A 20,131-nucleotide genomic window follows, 5' to 3' on the forward strand; every position below is an offset into this window, starting at 1 on the left:
CATAAACGAACTGTGTCTGAGGCTGAATTTGGTTTCTCGCATTATAAACAATATGTAAGAAGAGTTTGCCATGATCTTGATTCCCAAACTAGTTTAATTATCAGGCATTTAGGTACACTGAGAGGGTCACAAGCCCTAATTATATTTTAGTGACTGTGACTTTATTTTCAAGGTCACTAGTAGGGGTGCATGACAATATTGAATACCGGTATCATCATTGGCGACTCGGTCTCGAAAGACCATGCGAATAGCGCCCTTGGGGTGTTGTCTGTCTCTGTTGGCATCGTCTGCTGTGGCTGTGCAGGCCTATACGTGAGTGACAGTCCCTACTGCAGTTGGTGCAGACATACTGGGAAGTCTGCGTTACTGTGGTTGCTGCTGCGTTCTTCTTTCTCTTACGTTTCTCTGCCGCCAACTGGCCTCTCCTTGCATCAGCGACTGATATGCCATTGTTTACCATCAGTCTCCAGGTGCCTCGGTCCTCGGCCAGCTCTTCCCAGCCATCGGGTGAAATGTTGTATGCCTTCATGTCCCTCTTGCACACATCTTTGAAACGGAGTGAGGGGCGTCCAGCTCTTCTCATGCCAGTGGCCAGCTGTCCATATAAGATGTCCTTTGGCAGCCTTCCATACTCCATGCGTCGAACGTGACCCAGCCATCGAAGGCGGCGTTTAATTAGCAGGGAGTACATGCCGGGAGTACTTGCATGCTGCAGGATCTCGCTGTGTGGAACACGGTCTTGCCAGCTGATTTTCAGGATGCGTTTTAGGCACCGTATATAGAAGGAGTTGAGCCGGCGTTCTTGCCTCATGTAGGTACTCCAGGTCTCACTTCCATATAGAAGGGTGCTGAGAACGCAGGCCTGGTAGACTCGGACCTTGGTGTGCTCTGTAAGCGCGTTGTTTTCCCACACCCTCTTTGTTAATCGAGCCATGATGGTATTTGCCTTTCCAAGCCTTCTGTCCAGCTCCATATCAATCGAGAGAGTGTTGCTGATGGTTGACCCTAGGTAGGTAAAGTTGTTGACTGCTTCCAGGGTGACACTGTTGATTTTGATTGAAGGGGCAATGGTGGTATCTTGCACGCTGACATTTGTTTTTTCCAAGCTGATGATGAGACCAAACTGCGTACAGGCAACAGCAAAACGGTCTCCCAGTCTCTGGAGGGCTTCCTCGGTGTGGGCCACAAGAGCTGCATCATCTGCAAAAAGCATCTCCCTGATGAGCACAGCTCTCACTTTGGTCTTTGAGCGCAGTCGTGCCAGGTTGAACAGCCTCCCGTCGGACCTGGTGTGTAGATATATGCCATCCGTGGACGTGTCGAAGGCGTAGGACAGGAACAGGGAGAAGAAGATCCCAAAAAGTGTTGGTACCAGCACGCAGCCCTGCTTCACACCACTGTTAATTGGGAAGGAGGTTGAGGAGGATCCATCATACAGGACTGTTCCCTTCATATCTGCATGGAAAGAGATTATCATGCTGAGGAGTTTTGGGGGGCAACCGATCTTACTCAGAAGTTCAAAAAGGCCCTTCCTGCTGACCAAGTCAAAGGCCTTGGTGAGGTCGATGAACATCATGTAGAGTGAATACCGGTATATTGTGGTATTAAACCAACGATATAATAATTGTGATATAACTTTCTTATATCGATATAGTATGATATTGACATAAATTTTGATAAAAAGTTGCAACCAAACTCTTATTTTTTAAAATTAATATTAGCAATATTTCACTACTTATAATAGTTTCTGATTTACAATTTCCATACCTTTACCTCCAGTAATATGCTTCAGTAACATTTCTGTTTCATTTCCTGGGAAGTTGCAGCATGGTCAATCGGAAGTTACATGTCTGTGAATCTTCATCCCCTTTGAAGCTTAATTTTCTCATTGTCAATAAATAAACACCTTGCTGATATTGAAGACCAATTAACATTGACCTTGAGCTACAGGTATTTCAAGCATGGCTGAGTACGACCTGGTGAAAAATTAAAAAAACAATGTCAGCCATATGGACTCATTTTGCGTTAAGAAAGAGTAAAAGGGATGGGAGAAATGATGATGCAATTGATGTGTGCAGACTGTGTGAGGCTCATGTTAAGTATTCCAGTGGAACCACAAATGTCGCCTATCATCTGAATAACCACCATCGTCAGAAAGTGGTAGTTACAAGATGACAGACAATAGATCATCGATGTCTGCTAATGGAAGTTCATCATGTGAAATCTTACTGAAGCTAAAATGTTGCAGCCAACCCAGTGAACCGTACCAGGGCTCATTGGGGAAAAATAATTATCCCATGCTTTACTGATATCTGACAAGATGTGCAGATTTATCATAAAGGACTTGTGTCCATACAAAATTGTGGATTCGCTGGAGTTTAGAGACCTTTTACATACTCTTGATCTGAAGATCAGACGCATGGAAATTCTCCTCAGGATTCGTTGAATAGTTGGATTCTTTCACCGAAGTACAATTGCAGCAGCTAAACTGAGAAGCCAGGTTGAATTGCTGGTCCTACCAAATCATAAGCTCATAGCTGATGTTCCCACTACATGGAACAGTATTTATTACATGATTTCAAGTTTTCTTGGAATGCAGTGTGCAGTAATTGCCATTTTGAGATCATAAGATCTTGCTAAAATAAAAGAGAGAGATTTGAGCACGTTGTCAGATGATGACATTTGCCTGGCAGATTAGGTAATTGTTTGTCTAAAATGTCTTAATTTAGTGACGACCACTCTTTGTGCTGAGTCAGTTCCAACCACTTATGTTATCAAGCCTCTTCATCACAAACTTATTGTCTGCATTTTCCAACATAGTGATGATGACTGTCTAGTAAAAGACCAGATGAAAATGGCTGTGGCTGATGATCTTCAGGATAGATACACCAACCAAGGAGAAACTCTCACCATTGCTACTGCCTTGGACCGACATTTTAAAGCCTTACCATTCCTCACTGATGCACGAAGGTATGAAATCTTCACCAGAATTGTGCAGAATGCTTCAGAAATCATTATTAGAATGAAGGCTGAACATAACACTAATCACTCATCTGTGGGTGATAGTTGTCAGAATTGCCACCTTTGCCACAGCTACCCGAGCAGTTATCTTTGTCTGTCAATTCGGCTGCTAAGGATACTCATCCAGTTTGCAAGAAGCTCAAGTCCGACATTGATCAGAGTGATAAAGGTACCTGTTGTTTTGGCATGTAAGAACTTCTTGGTGATGTCTACATAACTGGTGTTGAGACTTCAAAAACACAAATGGAAGAACGAGAAGAAGAGCTTAAGAACTATAGAGTATTTCCATCGATTCCCTTAAATTCAAGTCCTCTTCAGTGGTGGAAAAATCACAAGCAGAGATTTCCTAGATTAGCTGAGTCCATATTGTGCATCCCAGCAACAAGTGTCCCTTCTGAGAGGGTGTTCTCCACTGTAGGAGATCCAATAAATGCACAACGTTCAGCCCTAAAACCAAATCATGTATGATGCTCTTATCTTCTAAAAACAATATGAAGTAAGTTCCATCATGTGATTTTCAAAGCAGTTCAGTTTGAACTACATGAGTAAAGTGATGATGAAAAGACCAATCGGCAGTTTTATGCATCTGTGTTTATCAAAAAGTAAACCACAAACTGTGAACTGTTCAGACAAAAGACTTAAATTGTAACTCTTTATTTCTGTGTTAGATTGCAACTACTGTACTGCATTTTATTCATTTTCTCTACTGTATTTTAATTATGTAATTAAAGAATTTTACTTTTTTGCAGTTTACATTCATTTTATTTCAATAAATTAACAGTAATCTGTAATTCTTTCATAAATCAATATATTGCAATAATATTTTAATATACTGCAATATGATTTTTAATTCAATACCCAACCCTAGTCACCAGGCACATAATAGTCTAATTTTGGTTGATTTGTACATTCTATTTTGATGTCAGTTTGATTCTGTGATCTTTTGGAACACATGCTAGTGGGAAGTGACACATTGCAGTCATATTTCCAGTGTTGGCAACAGTTTATTACATTTTGATTAAAGTCTTCCATTTTGAATGTATTTCATTGACCTCTTAGTAGAGTCTCGTCATACTTGGCATAGACCATTCATTGGTAACATGCTCATTCGCCCTTTTCATCTTGAAAAGAGGGTCTCAGTCACAGGAAATTTGTGTTAAGATATTGGTAACAGTTTCTTGATTTGCTAATATTTCCTAAGCGCCATGATACATTCTTGTAATAATTATGAAGATGGGACTATTCATTATACAGCAAACTCTCTTAACAGTCGTAGAAGATTTGCTTCAAGGATTTTTATAAACCTTTTCTCATTTGCATATGTTTCCACAACCAAAGATTTTCTTCTTGCATGGGATGAATGATCACACTTACCCCCATTCACATTGGGGTAAAGGTTGCAAAGAAAATTTGTGATAAGGTTAACTTGAATTTTTTTCACTTCCTTGTATTTTCCAAACTTCATGAATCATTAGGAAGTGAAGACAATTCACCATGCTTCTTCTTGCCCTTTGACCTTGGAGTCAAAGTTACATTTGTCATCAAAGCTATTTTTGTGGGTTTGACATGCAGGCCCAGGACTTTTGGGGTTTTCTTCGGTTTGTTTTAGATAACTTTAAAACAAGTCTTGTTCCTTTCATGTCAGCAGTGGGATATAAATGAATTGAATGTAATCTAAAACAGACACCTTTTCCATTGATCTCTTTTCACAGGCAAATGTGATGTTAGAATACAATCTGAATGATGCCGATAGCTTGCTATCCAAGAATCTAGATGCTGCTAACAAGAGTTTGCAACAAGTGGATGATGACCTTAGCTACATCAGAGACCAGACAACAACATGTGAAGTTAGTATCCTTTATGGCTTTAGGCCTCTGGTATTTACCTCAGTATAAAAAGTGTCAACTTGGGTCCATAACACTTTCTCCCATTTAAACTTCTTTATCTTAAGATATAGTGAAACCTGTCTATAACGGACAGGTGAGAGTGCTGGTTTCCCTTATATTAAAAGTCCCTTAGATTTGCTTTGAATTTCTATTTGCACTGGTGTTTTGTGGTATTATAGGAAGATGTGGTAGTCTTGTAGTACTAAAAAGTTTTTGTCTGTTCATCAATACATCTGTTCTAGAAGTGTGTGGTGTTTCTAGTATACTGGTTCACCACTTTCTTTCTTTCCCCGGTGGTATGTATTTTAGTACTTTTTCACTTATCAACAAACTTTCTAATGACAGCACAATGTCTTTCACAAGGTATCAGTTTTAGTGTAAGCTTAATCAACCCACTTTAGTTAAAGTTTTTAGATTCCAACTTGTACAACTATTAACATGCACATAGCATATTCATCAACCATAAGGTACTGACCCTATCAAAATTTTTATATGGGGGACTATGATTTTGTTTTGAGCTGAGATAATTTGTTTTATCTCAAGATAATAATTTTGTCAAATAACATAATAGATATAATATGGTGTTAATTTGCTGTAATTTTTCCTGCTATTGACAGATGGAAATTAGGTGTCAAGCCCCTGTTCCAAAATATTAAATTATTGGTCCATATTATAATTGCAGTATGCTATGGTACTTAACACAGTATGGTCAGAAATACCTCGTTGCAGTGTTTTTTGTGGTAGCCAGCTGTAATTTGTTTACACTTTTTGCAACAAGGATAGCCTTGCAACTAGTAACTGGATGCCATTTTGTAGCTGGTTGCGAGTTTTGTGCCTTTTAAGTGTTTCTTCTTTTAAAGTTCACTTTTGTGGAGTTATTGCCCCTTGATCATCAATATTACATCACCACTACTTCAGCTCAGAACCCATTCAACATATTTTACTGCAGGTTTGTTGTTTGCATTGTGTCACAGATCCAGATGCTTTTTTAGTTTTTCACATTAACTACATTTTTTTATATAGTGTTTTTATAGTTATAGTTAAACTAATATCTTCACTTGGGTTGTTGCTTGTAACCAACATAGTTCATCATCCCTAACACATGGTTGGATGCCATTTTGTAGGTTAGTTGCCTATCACAAATCAATGTGCCTGTTTAAGGTTTTGCCTTTTCTGGTACAATTTAGATGGAGTTGTTGCCCTTTTTCATCAGCAGATCCTTAAAACCATTCAGATTATTCTGTTACAATGTAAATGTTTTCACTTTTCCCAATAGTGCCTATTATAGGTTTTGTTTGGTCAGAGCTCTTCACAATTACCTTAATATTTTCACACTGTAACCAACATAACTAAAAAATCATTCAATATATTGTTCCACTATGGTCCATATAGATGATCTGCCTTCCACTGTGGTCCATAAAGATGATCTGCCTTCAACTATGGTCCATAATTATGATCTGCCTTCAACTATGGTCTGTAAAGATGATCTGCCTTCCACTATGATCCATAAAGATGATTTGCCTTCCACTATGGTCCATAAAGATGATCTGCCTTCCACTATGGTCCATAAAGATGATCTGCCTTCCACTATGGTACATAATTATGATCTGCCTTCAGCTATGATCCATAAAGATGAAATCTGATTTTGATAATTCATAGATTTACTTGCAGTTTCAGGGTAAACCTGCAATACAATATGCTTTATTCTAACTTCCATATTGAAACAGGAAACCCCAATATAATACCGTTCATTATAACATGAATTTGGAAATAACAAGATCTCTTCATGCCTCCCAGTTTGTATTTCCTTGACCCTACAGGGCATTTATCAATGTCCATCCTTTCATCTGTAGACAAGGTGGTTTCTGCAAAATAACTTTCTAAAACCTCATGTGAACCTTATCCATGGGTAAAGATGAGTCCATGTTCAAGGTAATCAGAGATAAAATTATTTTCCTTTCCACATGATAAGTAAAATTTCATTTCCCGAATTTTCACATGCTGACAGGAAACATTGTAATTTTTAGCTTCACTGGTGATGGATCAGAAGAGTTTATGGAATAGGTTCCTTTTGTTTATCCATTGTCTTTCCAGCTGTCCATCATTTGCCGATCTGCCCATTTGCACAGGTTTGTTATCACTGGTCCTAAATGAAAATGATGCTTCTTGGACATCTGATATGGTCACCATCTTGGCCATCTTGAAAATCTTGTTATTGTTACTCCTTCTGAATAGGTTGTCATTTCAACATGGATTTTCACAGAGACTCTCCTGTGTCCATTTAGTCCTAAATGAAAAGGATGCTGATCTCGGATCAAATATAACCACTATGGCAGCCATTTTAAAAATATGGTTAATGCTGGGTTTTTTATATTCTGAAAGTGATATTGACATTCACCTGAAGACTTTAATCAATAAAAACGATGCTGAATTAACTTTCATTATGGCCAAAAATTTTGGAATTTTGTTATCATTGCTGAATTAACCTTCATTATGGCCAAAAATATTGGAATTTTGTTATCATTGCTGAATTAACCTTCATTATGGCCAAAAATATTGGAATTTTGTTATCATTGCTGAATTAACCTTCATTATGGCCAAAAATATTGGAATTTTGTTATCATTGCTGAATTAACCTTCATTATGGCCAAAAATATTGGAATTTTGTTATCATTGCTGAATTAACCTTCATTATGGCCAAAAATATTGGAATTTTGTTATCATTGCTGAATTAACCTTCATTATGGCCAAAAATATTGGAATTTTGTTATCATTGCTGAATTAACCTTCATTATGGCCAAAAATATTGGAATTTTGTTATCATTGCTTCTCCTTAAAAGATGGTCATATCAACATGAGGTTTTTAGCAAAAGACATCTTTGATGTCTAGTTGATCCTAAATGAAAACGGGAGGAGTGGGGGGCTGATCTCTGATATGGTGCCATTGACAGCCATATTGAAAATCTTGTTATTCTATAAGGATTGTGTTTCCAGCTTTTTAATAGGAATTTTAAAATTTACCTTCCCAGCTATCATTCAGTCAGTTCTTTCCAGGCCTTTTGGGGGTCACGTTGATGTAAGGGTCACATAAGCTTATGGTTGTGCATCATCCATTCACCATAGCTATTTACAAACCTCTTGATTTTACAGGAAGTAGTTTGGCATCATAGCCTTTCAAAATTTGTTAAGTGTATGCTGATTCATCGTCCAGTATGGCCACTAAAAACAGAGACGTTTAAGCAAATTTCTCACCCAAGAGAGTAAGACCCGATTATGATAAAAAGCCTACAGTCACAAAGGTCCTTATAATCTGTTTAAATGATGCTGATGTACCATTCAATATGACTGCCATCTGCCATTACTAATAATTCTAAAGCCTTTCAGCAATTACCCCGCAAACATGGCTTAATTGAATTTGACTAAATTTGACACAAATTTTGGCATCCAAGTTTGTTGTTATTGTAGGGTTTAACGCCATTTTTCAGCACAAGATAGGCTATCCATGGTGACCAGTATAAATGGTAGAGGGAGAACCCAGGAAAGAACAACCAACTCATAAGAAGCTACTTGCAAGCATTCTCACCTACACACATTGGCCAAACCCAAGACTCAAACTCACACAGACAGGTGAGATGGCAGTGATCCATGGCATCCAAGTTTGTACAAATGATGCTGATCTGTCATCAGATATGGCTGCCATTAATAATTAGAAAAGCCTCAGAACAACTTAAAAACTGCTCAACAGAACTTGATAAAATATGGCCAAAAAACCTTCTAGCATTATAGGTTTTCAGATTTGGTCAGATGATTCTAATTGTTATCAAATATGGCTGCCATTACTAACAGTATTTCTGTACAGCTAAAAATAATCTGCCATCAGTTATGGCTGCTATACTAAAAATAGAAAAATATCGAGTAACCTATTCTAAAAGGCTGCTTTACAGAATCTTAGCAAATTTGACAGAAGGCATCCTAACTTGAAGTCGTTTCACATTTAGAGATATTATTTCACTCTATGGTCCAATATGGTCTCTGTTACTATAAGTAGAAAATGCACAGCTTTATATCAAACAACTACATAACAGAATCTGATTAACTTTGACATAAGTCATCCAGGCATAGAGACATTTTAATAATGGACATATTTTGCTGATATGGCATCAATATGGATTTAATAGAGAAACTCTTAAACAACTGTTTTCATAACATACGTAATTAACAGAATTGGATGAAATGTCTGTAGAAAGCATCCTTCTCACCCAGATTTTCAGCAGACTGCCGTTGCATTTAGCTATTACAGTTAGACAGGAGAGTGATGACAGGTCCACTTGGGCCTCTGGGTTTTTAAAAAAAAGTGAATTTACCCAAAGGGAGAGCAACTTTTATCAGAGAGAGAGGTTTTTATGTATGTTTTTGTTACAAATTCAGGAACCAAAGTTTTATAATGTAGTCTTTTGTTAGTGTGTTACAGTGATATAGAGTCAAAGTAAAATTTACTTTGATATAGAGTCAAAGTATAATTTGCAGTGATATAGAGTCAGAGTATAATTTGCAGTGATATAGAGTCAAAGTATAATTTGCAGTGATATAGAGTCAAAGTATAATTTACAGTGATATAGTCAAAGCATAATTTACAGTGATATAGAGTCAAAGTATCATTTAGTGTTTTACAGTGATATAGAGTCAAAGTATAATTTAGTTAGTGTGTTACAGTGATACAGAGTCAAAGTATAATTTGGTTAGTGTGTTACAGTGATATAGAGTCAGAGTATAATTTTGTTACTTTTGCATGATGTTCAGATTTTATCATGACTAGAGGTTCAATCACTGTGTTGTTGTTGTAGGGTTTAATGCCATTTTTCAGCACCAGCTTGGCTATACATGGTGGCCAGAATAAATGGTGGAGGAAGAACCCGGGAAAACCCCGGAAAGAATCACCGACCCACGAGAAGCTACCAGCAAGCTTTCTCACCTACCCACATTGGCCGAGCCCGAGACTCAAACCCATGCAGACAGAGGTGAGATGGCAGTGATCTGTAATGACATTGATTGTGTAAACATATGAAATATATATAAGTATGTGTTGGATGGTGTAAACTTGTGTGTTGGTTTTCCTTAACATAGAATCAGATATGGCACGTGTATACAATTGGGACGTAAAACGGCGACAAGCATTGCAAGGAAAGTCATAACTGGGATCATCACTCTTTAGACGTTCTTTGTCAATCTGAACAAACTGAACATCATTTAGCAACTTAGAAAACTCACAAACAGGAGGCTGTAATTCATTTCCATGTAGTTTAATTTTTTGGAGAAAATCTCCAATGTGCACAAACACACCTTAGGAAAATAAAACCAAAAACAATTTTTTCTTGCATTTCTTTATCGTGCTGCTAATGAGACAAAAGATTCAATAATAGTGTTAATTCAAAACTGTTTTTTGAAAATTCATGGCAAGTCTTTTTTGATTACATGGCTCTGTGATTGAGAGCTTTTAGACATCAGTATTTATTTCCTTGTTTTGAACCCATTTCAAGTTCTCTTTTATTTCTTTTTAAATTTGATTGTTAAGTGTGATATGGCTGATAATATGATGTTATTACCTCTTTTTTGCTTTAGTAAATGGTTTCTATCACAAGAAAATAAATTGTGTATCAGCTTGCAATTTGTCAGCTTTAAATGAAACATGAATGTAGTGAGTTCATTTTTTATCAGTATGTATGATTACTTACTACAAATAGTTTAAATGAATTTGACAAATATTTCTTGCAGTATATCTTGATGAAGGGAATTACAGATCATGATGTGACTTGATTGCAAGATAAATTTGAAGCAACATGTTAAAATAAATAAAAAATCTCAAACTTCATTAAATGGTACTTGGTATTCAACAGATATTGTTTCTTGTCCCCATCCTGACACTTACCTAATTGTTTATCCTTTTAAGGTAGTGTATTGTGTCACGAGGACTTGTCTTTTTAAGATACTGTATTTTTTTCAGGGGCTGAAGTCCTTTTAAGTTGCAGATTATTAGATCCCAAGGACTATACTATTTTCCTTTGATAATGCAGTTACATTCTTTAGTTCGAAGAAATATGTTTGTTTCTAAACACGATGATAGCTAAAATTCCGCTGTCATTGGCATTGTCTGTGTACAGCGGTACCAAATCAGAAAAGGTTCATAAAATTTTGGTAGCCTCGAGAGATATGTAGATATTTTTTAAAGGGTACAACCCATTCATTTTGATATCGATTTTTATTCTTTCGAATTGTAAATTATTTGACGGCTGTTAATGATGTCTTTCAGAACGTTGTTGTTGTACAGGTTGTCTTGCAGAATGGTTGTTGTTGTGGGGGGGGGGCAATGGCATAGGTATTTGCACATAAGCAATCTTGATATTGGGACCAAATAATTCAGAAAGGAAAATGTAATTTACACACCAATTTTGAAAGCACCTATTATACATTCACTGATATTCTATCCACAAGGGCTTGAAATGTGAGACTTTTACAGATAAAGGCTTTACTGTAAATTTCAAACTATTGCCGTTTTATATTCAGAATATCACATCAGTAAGAAATGAATCTATGAATGATAATGAAAACAATCATCATCTATAGGTATTATTCTCATCTAAGAAGCAGATGAAATTGGTACTCACATCCACAATCTATTTTGGTATCTGTGTAGAATGAAATAGTCAAAACTCCCACAGCAAACAGTTGCATATAAATGTCAGTCTGTCTAAAGAAGACCTAGTTTAATAAGACCCTTTCAATGAAGATGGCAGAGCCATATAGTAATCCTGTCCATCAGTGGTCAGTTTTGTTTCTGCAAGAAAACCATACTAGAAATTGTTGGATATTGACCAAAATTGGTACAAAGCTTTATATTGATGAGACCTTGAAAGAATTTGGTTTCTTCTTCAAATACATTACCCAATCATAACACCATAGGAGAACTACTACTACATCACAAATCCAGCCCTTCCCAGATTCTGCTGTTAGCTAAAGGGAGGTAAAAGTTGTCTGCTGGTCTATGTGGTGATTGGGCAGTGTGATCTAACCTTTCGTATAAGACTTTATGGCAAAACCTAATAATACATCAGTTACTACTTCTGCTCTTGCCAGGAAGCATGCTCTCGTCATGAGAGACCTTGAAGAAAACAGAAGCTACATGAAAGATATACCACTACAAGTTGGAGGAGTTTTTCACTTTTAAGGAAAGTTTCCTCCATCTATATTTCCATCTTTTTCTCTTTCTATCACAACAAAGTTCTGCCTTTACAAGTTGCTAACACTTTGTCATTGTCATACATTTAGGCACTTGCACTTGGAGCTTAGGCGACCTCCCATTCAGTTCAGTCAATATTTACTTTATACATGCAAGTCTCATATAACTCCTATATATGTGTAATTCTATTATGAACAGGTACATATTGGCGAGTTTCTGTCCAAGGCATTTGTAGCATCCAGGTGCCAACTTTAATGTATTGTACGCACAGTCTCTGATCCTTTTTCCCTACAAGTATTGCCTTGTGATGGATATTGCTGCACCTACTGTATATGTCTTTATAATGGTGCCTCTTGTTCCCTTTTATGTGAAGGTTTTTTGTGCGTAATGTAGCCACTTGTGTATATTTCTGTATTTCTTCCACTCTGGTCGGACAAGTGCAGGTCAGCACTCTATACATGGTTTATTCATTCACCTCCTGCGCATACATGTTTCTATCTATAGGCGACACTTGAGTCCTGTTTATCTGCAAAAACTTTAATATTTATTGAGCATTCAGTCGCACATGTACCCTATGTGTTAGTTTCGGGCTACATTATTTATATGTGTGCATGTCTTTATGCTCTTAAGAAGCAATTGATATGTGCATAATTCCATCTTTTCAGGTATGTACTGGTGAGCTTCATTTCCCACAATATTTTTCACCTTGGAATACCAGGCTTCAATGATTCTACCTGTACAGGCTATCCTTGACCTTCCGTACAGTTAGCATTGTAATTGAGATCATCTGCTATCACTTTTTCCAGGTAACCATAATTTGGTATAGCTCTGTCCCACATGGTATTCAAACATAACATGCAGGCTCACAGTTTAACTCTGTGTGAAACTTTATGGGGACAAGGGAGATAATTCAACTTAACCTTCAGCCACGAAGTGTCAGACATTGACATGATCTGGAAGAGCTCCAGCACCTACAACACCATCAAAGGGCTCAGCATTTGGAACTCCCTCTACCTTGCCTACTTGGGGTATGACTTGACTCCTCTTGCGGAATAGCTAGGGACAGCTAACAAACTGCCAAGTTCCTTCTCATTCAGCAGACATACGGACAGGTTACTTGGATCAAATATACCATAAACCATCCCAACTGATGATCCTAACAATATTCTTTACATGGATCTCCTATTTCCATTGGGACCGGCATTGGCCATATACTAGAGATCATGAAGGTCAAATATTATTACAGGCTCAATCAATAACAGCCCAGCTACCAGTACGTCAAACTCATACCTTCTCGAGACACTTGTTTGGCACGATGACATGAAAATTATCTCATGCATCAACAGATGTCACTTCACAATCTCTCAACACTGACACGAGAAGAAACTCTGTACTCAGCAAGTCTCTTGAAGTCATGGTTTCTAATTCAGGGTGTTCAACGAGTTTACTGAGCAACAGACCTTGACACTATTCACTACCTTAGTGTCAATTGTTACAGGGGACCTTTGCCTCACCACACACAAGCAGCATGATGTTGCTTTTAATCTATTACTGTCATATCTTCTACACTATCCAATGGCATGGGAAGTTTCAACCTTCCAAGCACCTGTTGAGGTCGTTTTTCCACCCCTAATGTTTGACATCCTCTTCCCACTCCATCAACAGCCTGGACCCGAACTCAAGCATCTGTTGATCTTATGATGGAACGGAAGATTCTGACTTAAGTTACTTTCACAGTCCGGAAGAGTTAAAGACATTTTGACTCACCTACTTCACCAGTTTGTCAGCAGCTCTACCTCCCCCCCCCCAGTCTTTGATTCGGAACCCCAGCCACACTCCATACATATGGATCTGATGGCCTTTGTTGACACTCTGTAGTTAATGAGCAATATCACTGCCATGACTTTGTTGTTGGACCTTGTTCTCTCAGGCTGTCTTCCATCCAATGGAACAAGGCTTATCATCGCCCACTCTGAAAACCTCAGTGCATGCATGGGAGTTGGTCTCAAGAATGGCCCAAGTACTGAGTGGAGCCCCTCAACATACTTTAGTCAATGTCGTAACTGCAGCTACCAGTCCATTTGGTGGGATGCAACTCAGTACCCTCTGCCTGTACTTGCCTGAAGGACCACTATACAGCCAAGCTAAGGGCACAGCCTTTATCCTCTAATCTTCTGTTGAATGTCCCAGTGGATGATGTCTGCAAACAAGCCATCAAGGAGACATATTTCCCTCCTTCGCCACAACCACAGCATCGATATAGGAATAGTATGCAAAAGCATTAAATTTACCCAAAGGCCAGTCATAGGACACGAACTTCTGAAAGCTGTCCCATCAAAGCTCAAATAAAAAAAATCAGAAGTCATTTTTTTTTCGCATATGAGGCGGATATAGTAACAAGAGGGTTCTATCATTTGTTCCGCACCTTTTCTTGGTCCCAACAGCAAACGACTCTCTACATCTGGTCATCGGCCTAAGCGCCCTCAGTCTATTCATCCATGCCCCTTGGTTCCCACTGGAAACGCCGCAATGCATTTTAAATGCTATCCACGAGACAGACTTTGCCATCACTGTGGACTTAGATTGTGCATACCTTCATGTTCATAAGGCTCCCAGGATGTTAATGCGATTTGCCTACAACATCGTATACCATTTCAGGGCTCTCCAATTGGGGTTCAACGTTGGCCCATGGCTTTTCACTCGTCTGGTGCATTTCTGGACCATTTATATGGCAACAACATCGTTACCTGGCCGACATCCTTCAGCAACATCAATAAGTTAGCTCAAACAAGACATAATAATCCTTATTTCCAATCTGGACTTCTCATCGACAGGGAAAATCCAGCCTAGTACCATCTCAGCGATTTGTTCACCTAGGTATGGAGTTCAGTAAGCATGCAACATATTTCGTCTTCCTCAGAATCGAGCACTCAGACAACCCATCATAGGACCTCACTTTCGAGGAAATTCTATCTGCGCAGGAATCCCTTCGCCTACTAGGCTTCCTCAATGCGGAAGCAGTCCTCATGGTCCTAGGTCAGCTTCTACTGCATTGCTACTATTTCCTTAGCACGAATGGAGTTCTCAGGTTTGCCCACTGAACCATCCTCCCACCATCAACACTCTAGTTAGGCCCCATCAGCGGAAATGGGAGCAACCTAATTACATGTCCACCCGCTTGAGATTGTAGTCCGTACCAATGCAAGTATGGAAGACTGGGGAGCCAACCTAATACCATCTTTTTGGGACACCAGCTGTGCATGTTCTCCCCAGGAACAACATATGTATAAATTATTCTGGCCATTGTGAAAATCCTTTACTGGTGTCAAGAATATTTGCTTAGCAAGGGAGTTCTCATTCTGTCTGACAACTCTACGGTGGTGACTTATCTCAAATGACAAGGAGGAACCGAATCCTACGAAGCTGATTAATCTCCAACAATAAGGATGGCCCCAGTCATCAGACATTTGCGTCATGGTGTGAGACTATCTGAAATGGTGTTGTCATCAACCAAGCCACATGTTCGCCATATCCCAGTATGCTCGAATGTTATAGCCAACTCTTTGTCAAGGCCATAGCGGTAGCTAGTGTACTTGTTGAAGAGATAATCTGCAGATAGGGAGTGACTGGTCATATTCATTCGGATAAAGGAACACAATTCAAATCTGAAATTTTCCAAGAAATGTGCAGGACAACTGCTTACCATCCACAGAGCGATGGAATGGTTGAAAGGTTCAACGGAACGCTCACTGTGATGCTTTCTGCATATGTAAATGAACATCAGGATAACTGTGATGAACACTTGCCATATTTAACAATGGCGTATCAGGCAGCTGTCCAAGAGTATAAAAATTTCACTCCAAACTTCTTGATGCTTGGTAAGAAAGTGATCGTTTCACTCGATATTCAATTTGGACGGCCAGCAGATGCATATTCTCGAAATACATGGGTTGAAAACCTTTCGGAAACAATGCTTTTAGCTCATCAATTTGCAAGGAACCGCCAGAAGAGACTCTACGACAGTCGATTGAAATGGGAACAGTTCAAAGCAGATGATTTGGTTTGGGCTTACGCTCCACAAAGGAAAACAGGAATGTCAAGTAAATTGCAGTCTTGGTGGAAGGGACCATTTCAGGTTGTTAAACAACTCGGTGATGTGACACACCGTGACACCATGCACAGTATGGATATGGGGCAAATCACAAGTGGTTCATGTAGACAGAATGAAATCCTGTAAAGTCTGAGATAACAACGATATGTATCAAAAGTGATGATGATATCGATGAGCATGACAATGCTAGCTAGAATAATCGCGATGATCCATCCAGAATTATGGATCTACCATGGCCGTACCCTATGGAAAGTATCGCATCGGAACACTCGTTACCAACGACCCAGAGTGGACGCCAAAGGTGACACCCGAGCTGGTGGAAAGAACATGCATTTTAGAGAGAAACTTGAATTCCAAAAAATTCATATGCGACACTGCAAACTTCAGTTGTTTAAATTTAAAAAGTAAAAAGTGCTGAAAGTGAAAACCATTAAGTTAAAATAAGACTTATCTGAAATATTCGGCTGGATCTACAGTGTGTGACTGCATTTAGAACTCTTGAATTAGACAACAGTGCTTGCTTATGTTTAAAAAAAAAACTTTAATCGCAATGATTTTTCTTTTATAATATTTAGTAATGTTGAATATATTCTGAAGCTTTAAAAACAATCTAAATACATTGCAGTTGTAGTATGAGGACACTTATTCGGAGGCATGGGTAATTTGTAGCAAGGTATCTTTGCTGATTTTGTAAATAGTTCCCAAAGTTAGCCTGTTAAGTGATAGACATCACACTAGGTCAGTGTGTTTGTCTAATGGCGCGGTAAACGATCTGATAACAATTTGTATTTCAGCTGCAACAACAATTGCAGGTGTTCTTAGTATCATCACAAAAAAAAATGCACTTGTACAAACATGAAATTGCATGAGTATATAATGAAATTACACACAGCGATGCTGACCAATCCGGTGGCCTTGTGGTTAGAGCGTCCGCCTCGGATGCAGAAGGTCGTGGGTTCGAACCTCGACCGAGTCACACCAAAGATTTATACAAATGGTACTAACAGCTGCCTCGCTAGACGCTCAACATTAAGACCTGGTGTCTGCATACTGTGACTGGGTGGGACATCATGCTACATGTCTGCGGCATGATCCACCACCCCAAACATTACTATAAACTGACACACTGCAGACATCGTAACAATACGGCTGCAAAATTGTTAAAGCTACGTTAAAAATCCAAAATACACACACACAGAGCGATGGTAGCATATTCCAAATTATCTCCGTTGATATCATCAAGTCTCGGTGATGGAATAATATCAGATGCCGTGTTCACAGAAATGAGTAAAATTTACAAAGAAGTAATGACTGTGATAGAATCTACGCCTGATTTAAATAATAATAATAATAATAATGTCAACGCCGAACGAATTACTACAGCAGATCGTTTCTAATACAATTCTGTCAAGAACAACGATGATATCAGCAAGCTCAGCTAATCCTAAATTTAGTGTTAACTTTCCAAATGCAATTCCAGCAAAAGAAATAGCACTTGCATAATTACGAGTATATCACAGCTGACCAAGTATCAGATAAAAATCATTCGTTTGATTGCCAGGAAATCGCTTGTATTTCAAATAAATATAAACAAGATGGAACTCCTGATTGGCAAGTTGTTGGTATTCCCACAGACTGTTATCAAATTGAACAAATCAATGATAAAATTCATCGCAGAAATAAATCTATAGCAAAATGAATCCAAAATTGATATTACTGATCACGAGCCAACATTATCAGCTATGACAGAAATATATTCGCAAGATTACGCTATGCATATTTATCAATCATCGATCAGAAGTGTGTTAGGATGGCCAAATATTCTGCCTGTTCATCAAGGACCACCAGAACCAAACGTGAAGAATTCTTCACAGACAAGAAAATATTCTTAAAGGATCCATAATATCGAAAACAATATCCATGGAATAGTGGATTTGATGAAAAAGTTTCTGGCCAACCAAAACTTTTACCTACTACCAAAAATATTGTTGGAGTTCCTTCTGTTCTACCAGAAGATTTATTTAAATTTTCTGAAACTCCTAACGAGGAATTTATTAATGTATGTGCTGAAAGAATTAAAAATAAACATCAAATTATATTTAGTACTCGACGAAATTTATTTTCTAGTATCATCCAATACTACAATAACGAGATAAAACAACAAATCGTTGAAACAATACATCTGAATCAAGTTACATCAGACCTTGAATATGTCAATTTAGTTAGTATTGAGTCTGTAATCTTTGGACGATATATATTTCCTAGCAAACCCCGTAGCCAATTAATTGCTGAACATTATAAAATAACTGAAGCAGAATCATCAACATGTTTAATACGAGGATGTAACGTTAACGTGCTAAAGAAATCAGTCAGTGGTCTTATCAATGAATATTTTCCACAAATTGTTAAGTCATGGAGAAAATCAAGCCCACCAGCAAGTATTCTCAAACATAACAATGATCTGTACGGTGGGGGCCATCATATTTGACCAGGAATTGTAAATATAACATCAACAATCACAGTTAATCTTGCATGTGATGCAATTGATGGCAGCTAGCAAATTGATCTTGAAAAATCTAGTCCGGCTCAGCAAGGATATATTCTGTATACATTGAAACCTCGAGTACCTTCTGGATATTTGATTGTACAAGAGCCTATTAATCCAGTTTATCTGCGATATCATAATCCGCTGTTATCAAAGATACATTTCAAACTTACTGACCAATCCCGACACTTGCTTGATTTGCAATAAGAAATTCTGAATTTGAATTTGTATGTAAGATGATAGAACTTCACGTTCGTGATTGATTTTCAATCCTGATTCCTAATCAGGGGAAATAAAAAAATATAACAATTTATTTTTTACTGATTCTCGTTCAGATTGTATAATTTGATACTCAACCTTGACAAAGTCAAGGAAGTCATATTTTATAATTTGATGGGTATATTACCCAAATTAAATCAGATTGTCAAATAATTTCCTCAAATTGATGGGTATATTACCCGATTAAATCAGATTTTCAAACAATTTCATTAAATTGATGGGGTAAATAATCCTGAAAATAATCTCATCAAAAACAAACTTAAAAATAAAATATTACATAATAATAATAATAATAATAATAATAATAATAATTTCATCCTTGACTTTGCAAAAGGAGCAAATAAATATATTATAACAAAATTTATTTTTTACTGATTCTCGTCTCGTCCTTATTTCAGGTGAATGTTACCTAAGATCATGAAAATCAGTCAGATTTTATAATTTGATGGGTTATATGTACTTAAAATAAAAATCTCGAAAACAAAAAAATTACAATAAATATTAATATCAGAATTTAAAAAATATTAGATTAAGAAAAATATCAAAATAAATACTATAATCTGGTTCTTCACTGATTCTCAAATTTAATAGGGTATATGCTAGTCGTAATTGTGAAAATCAGTCATATTTTATAATTTGTTTGGGTGAATTGTACTTAATATAATAAAAATCGTAATAAAAACAGAAATTACATAATTATAATTATCAGAATAACTTATTATCAGAGTTATTATTATTAATCTTATTATTATTATATGATCTTTGCAAAACCATTAAATTACTGATTCTCGAAGGGTCAAACTTCACACGCGTTTCTAAATGATTTTGATGATTTGTTGATAAATTCTCACGAAACAGTCTGAAGTAATGTTTCTTTTTAATCCGATTCTGATTAAATGTCTACTAAAAAATGAATAAAATTAACAAAATTATCAATAAATCCTAGAATCAATTAAAGAACCGCATGAGGTTTGGCCCTTTAAAAATCTGTAATTTAATGGATTTTCTACAAATCGACTAAAATCAATGATAAAAGGACGAATTATGACCTAACT

At 37.3% G+C, this 20,131-nt stretch overlaps 2 protein-coding genes across 2 annotated transcripts in view; both read left to right on the top strand.

Annotated features, from left to right (window-relative positions):
* Window positions 1–10,798, top strand: part of LOC149801186 (prefoldin subunit 3-like) — a 39,660-nt gene extending 28,862 nt beyond the window's left edge. Inside the window, exons 5-6 of the mRNA XM_089955219.1 lie at window positions 4,734–4,872; window positions 10,038–10,798. Coding sequence (XP_089811345.1) covers window positions 4,734–4,872; window positions 10,038–10,099 — 201 coding nt within the window. The 3' untranslated portion in view covers window positions 10,100–10,798. The remainder of the gene's footprint in view (window positions 1–4,733; window positions 4,873–10,037) is intronic.
* A 5,025-nt stretch (window positions 10,799–15,823) lies between these two features.
* LOC149801187 (uncharacterized) lies at window positions 15,824–16,378 on the top strand. The gene has a single exon (XM_089956774.1). The coding sequence runs from the start codon at window positions 15,824–15,826 to the stop codon at window positions 16,376–16,378; it is 555 nt and encodes a 184-aa protein (XP_089812900.1).
* Window positions 16,379–20,131: the final 3,753 nt, after the last annotated feature.

The sequence above is a fragment of the Sinohyriopsis cumingii genome, chromosome 4 (assembly GCF_028554795.1).
Source record: "Sinohyriopsis cumingii isolate HCF-2022 chromosome 4, ASM2855479v2, whole genome shotgun sequence".
Classification (NCBI taxonomy): Eukaryota; Metazoa; Mollusca; class Bivalvia; order Unionida; family Unionidae; genus Sinohyriopsis; species Sinohyriopsis cumingii.

Excerpts from the sequence above, each read along its gene's own strand:
- LOC149801187 (XM_089956774.1), top strand. The coding sequence starts at position 15,824 with ATGTGCAGGACAACTGCTTACCATCCACAGAGCGATGGAATGGTTGAA.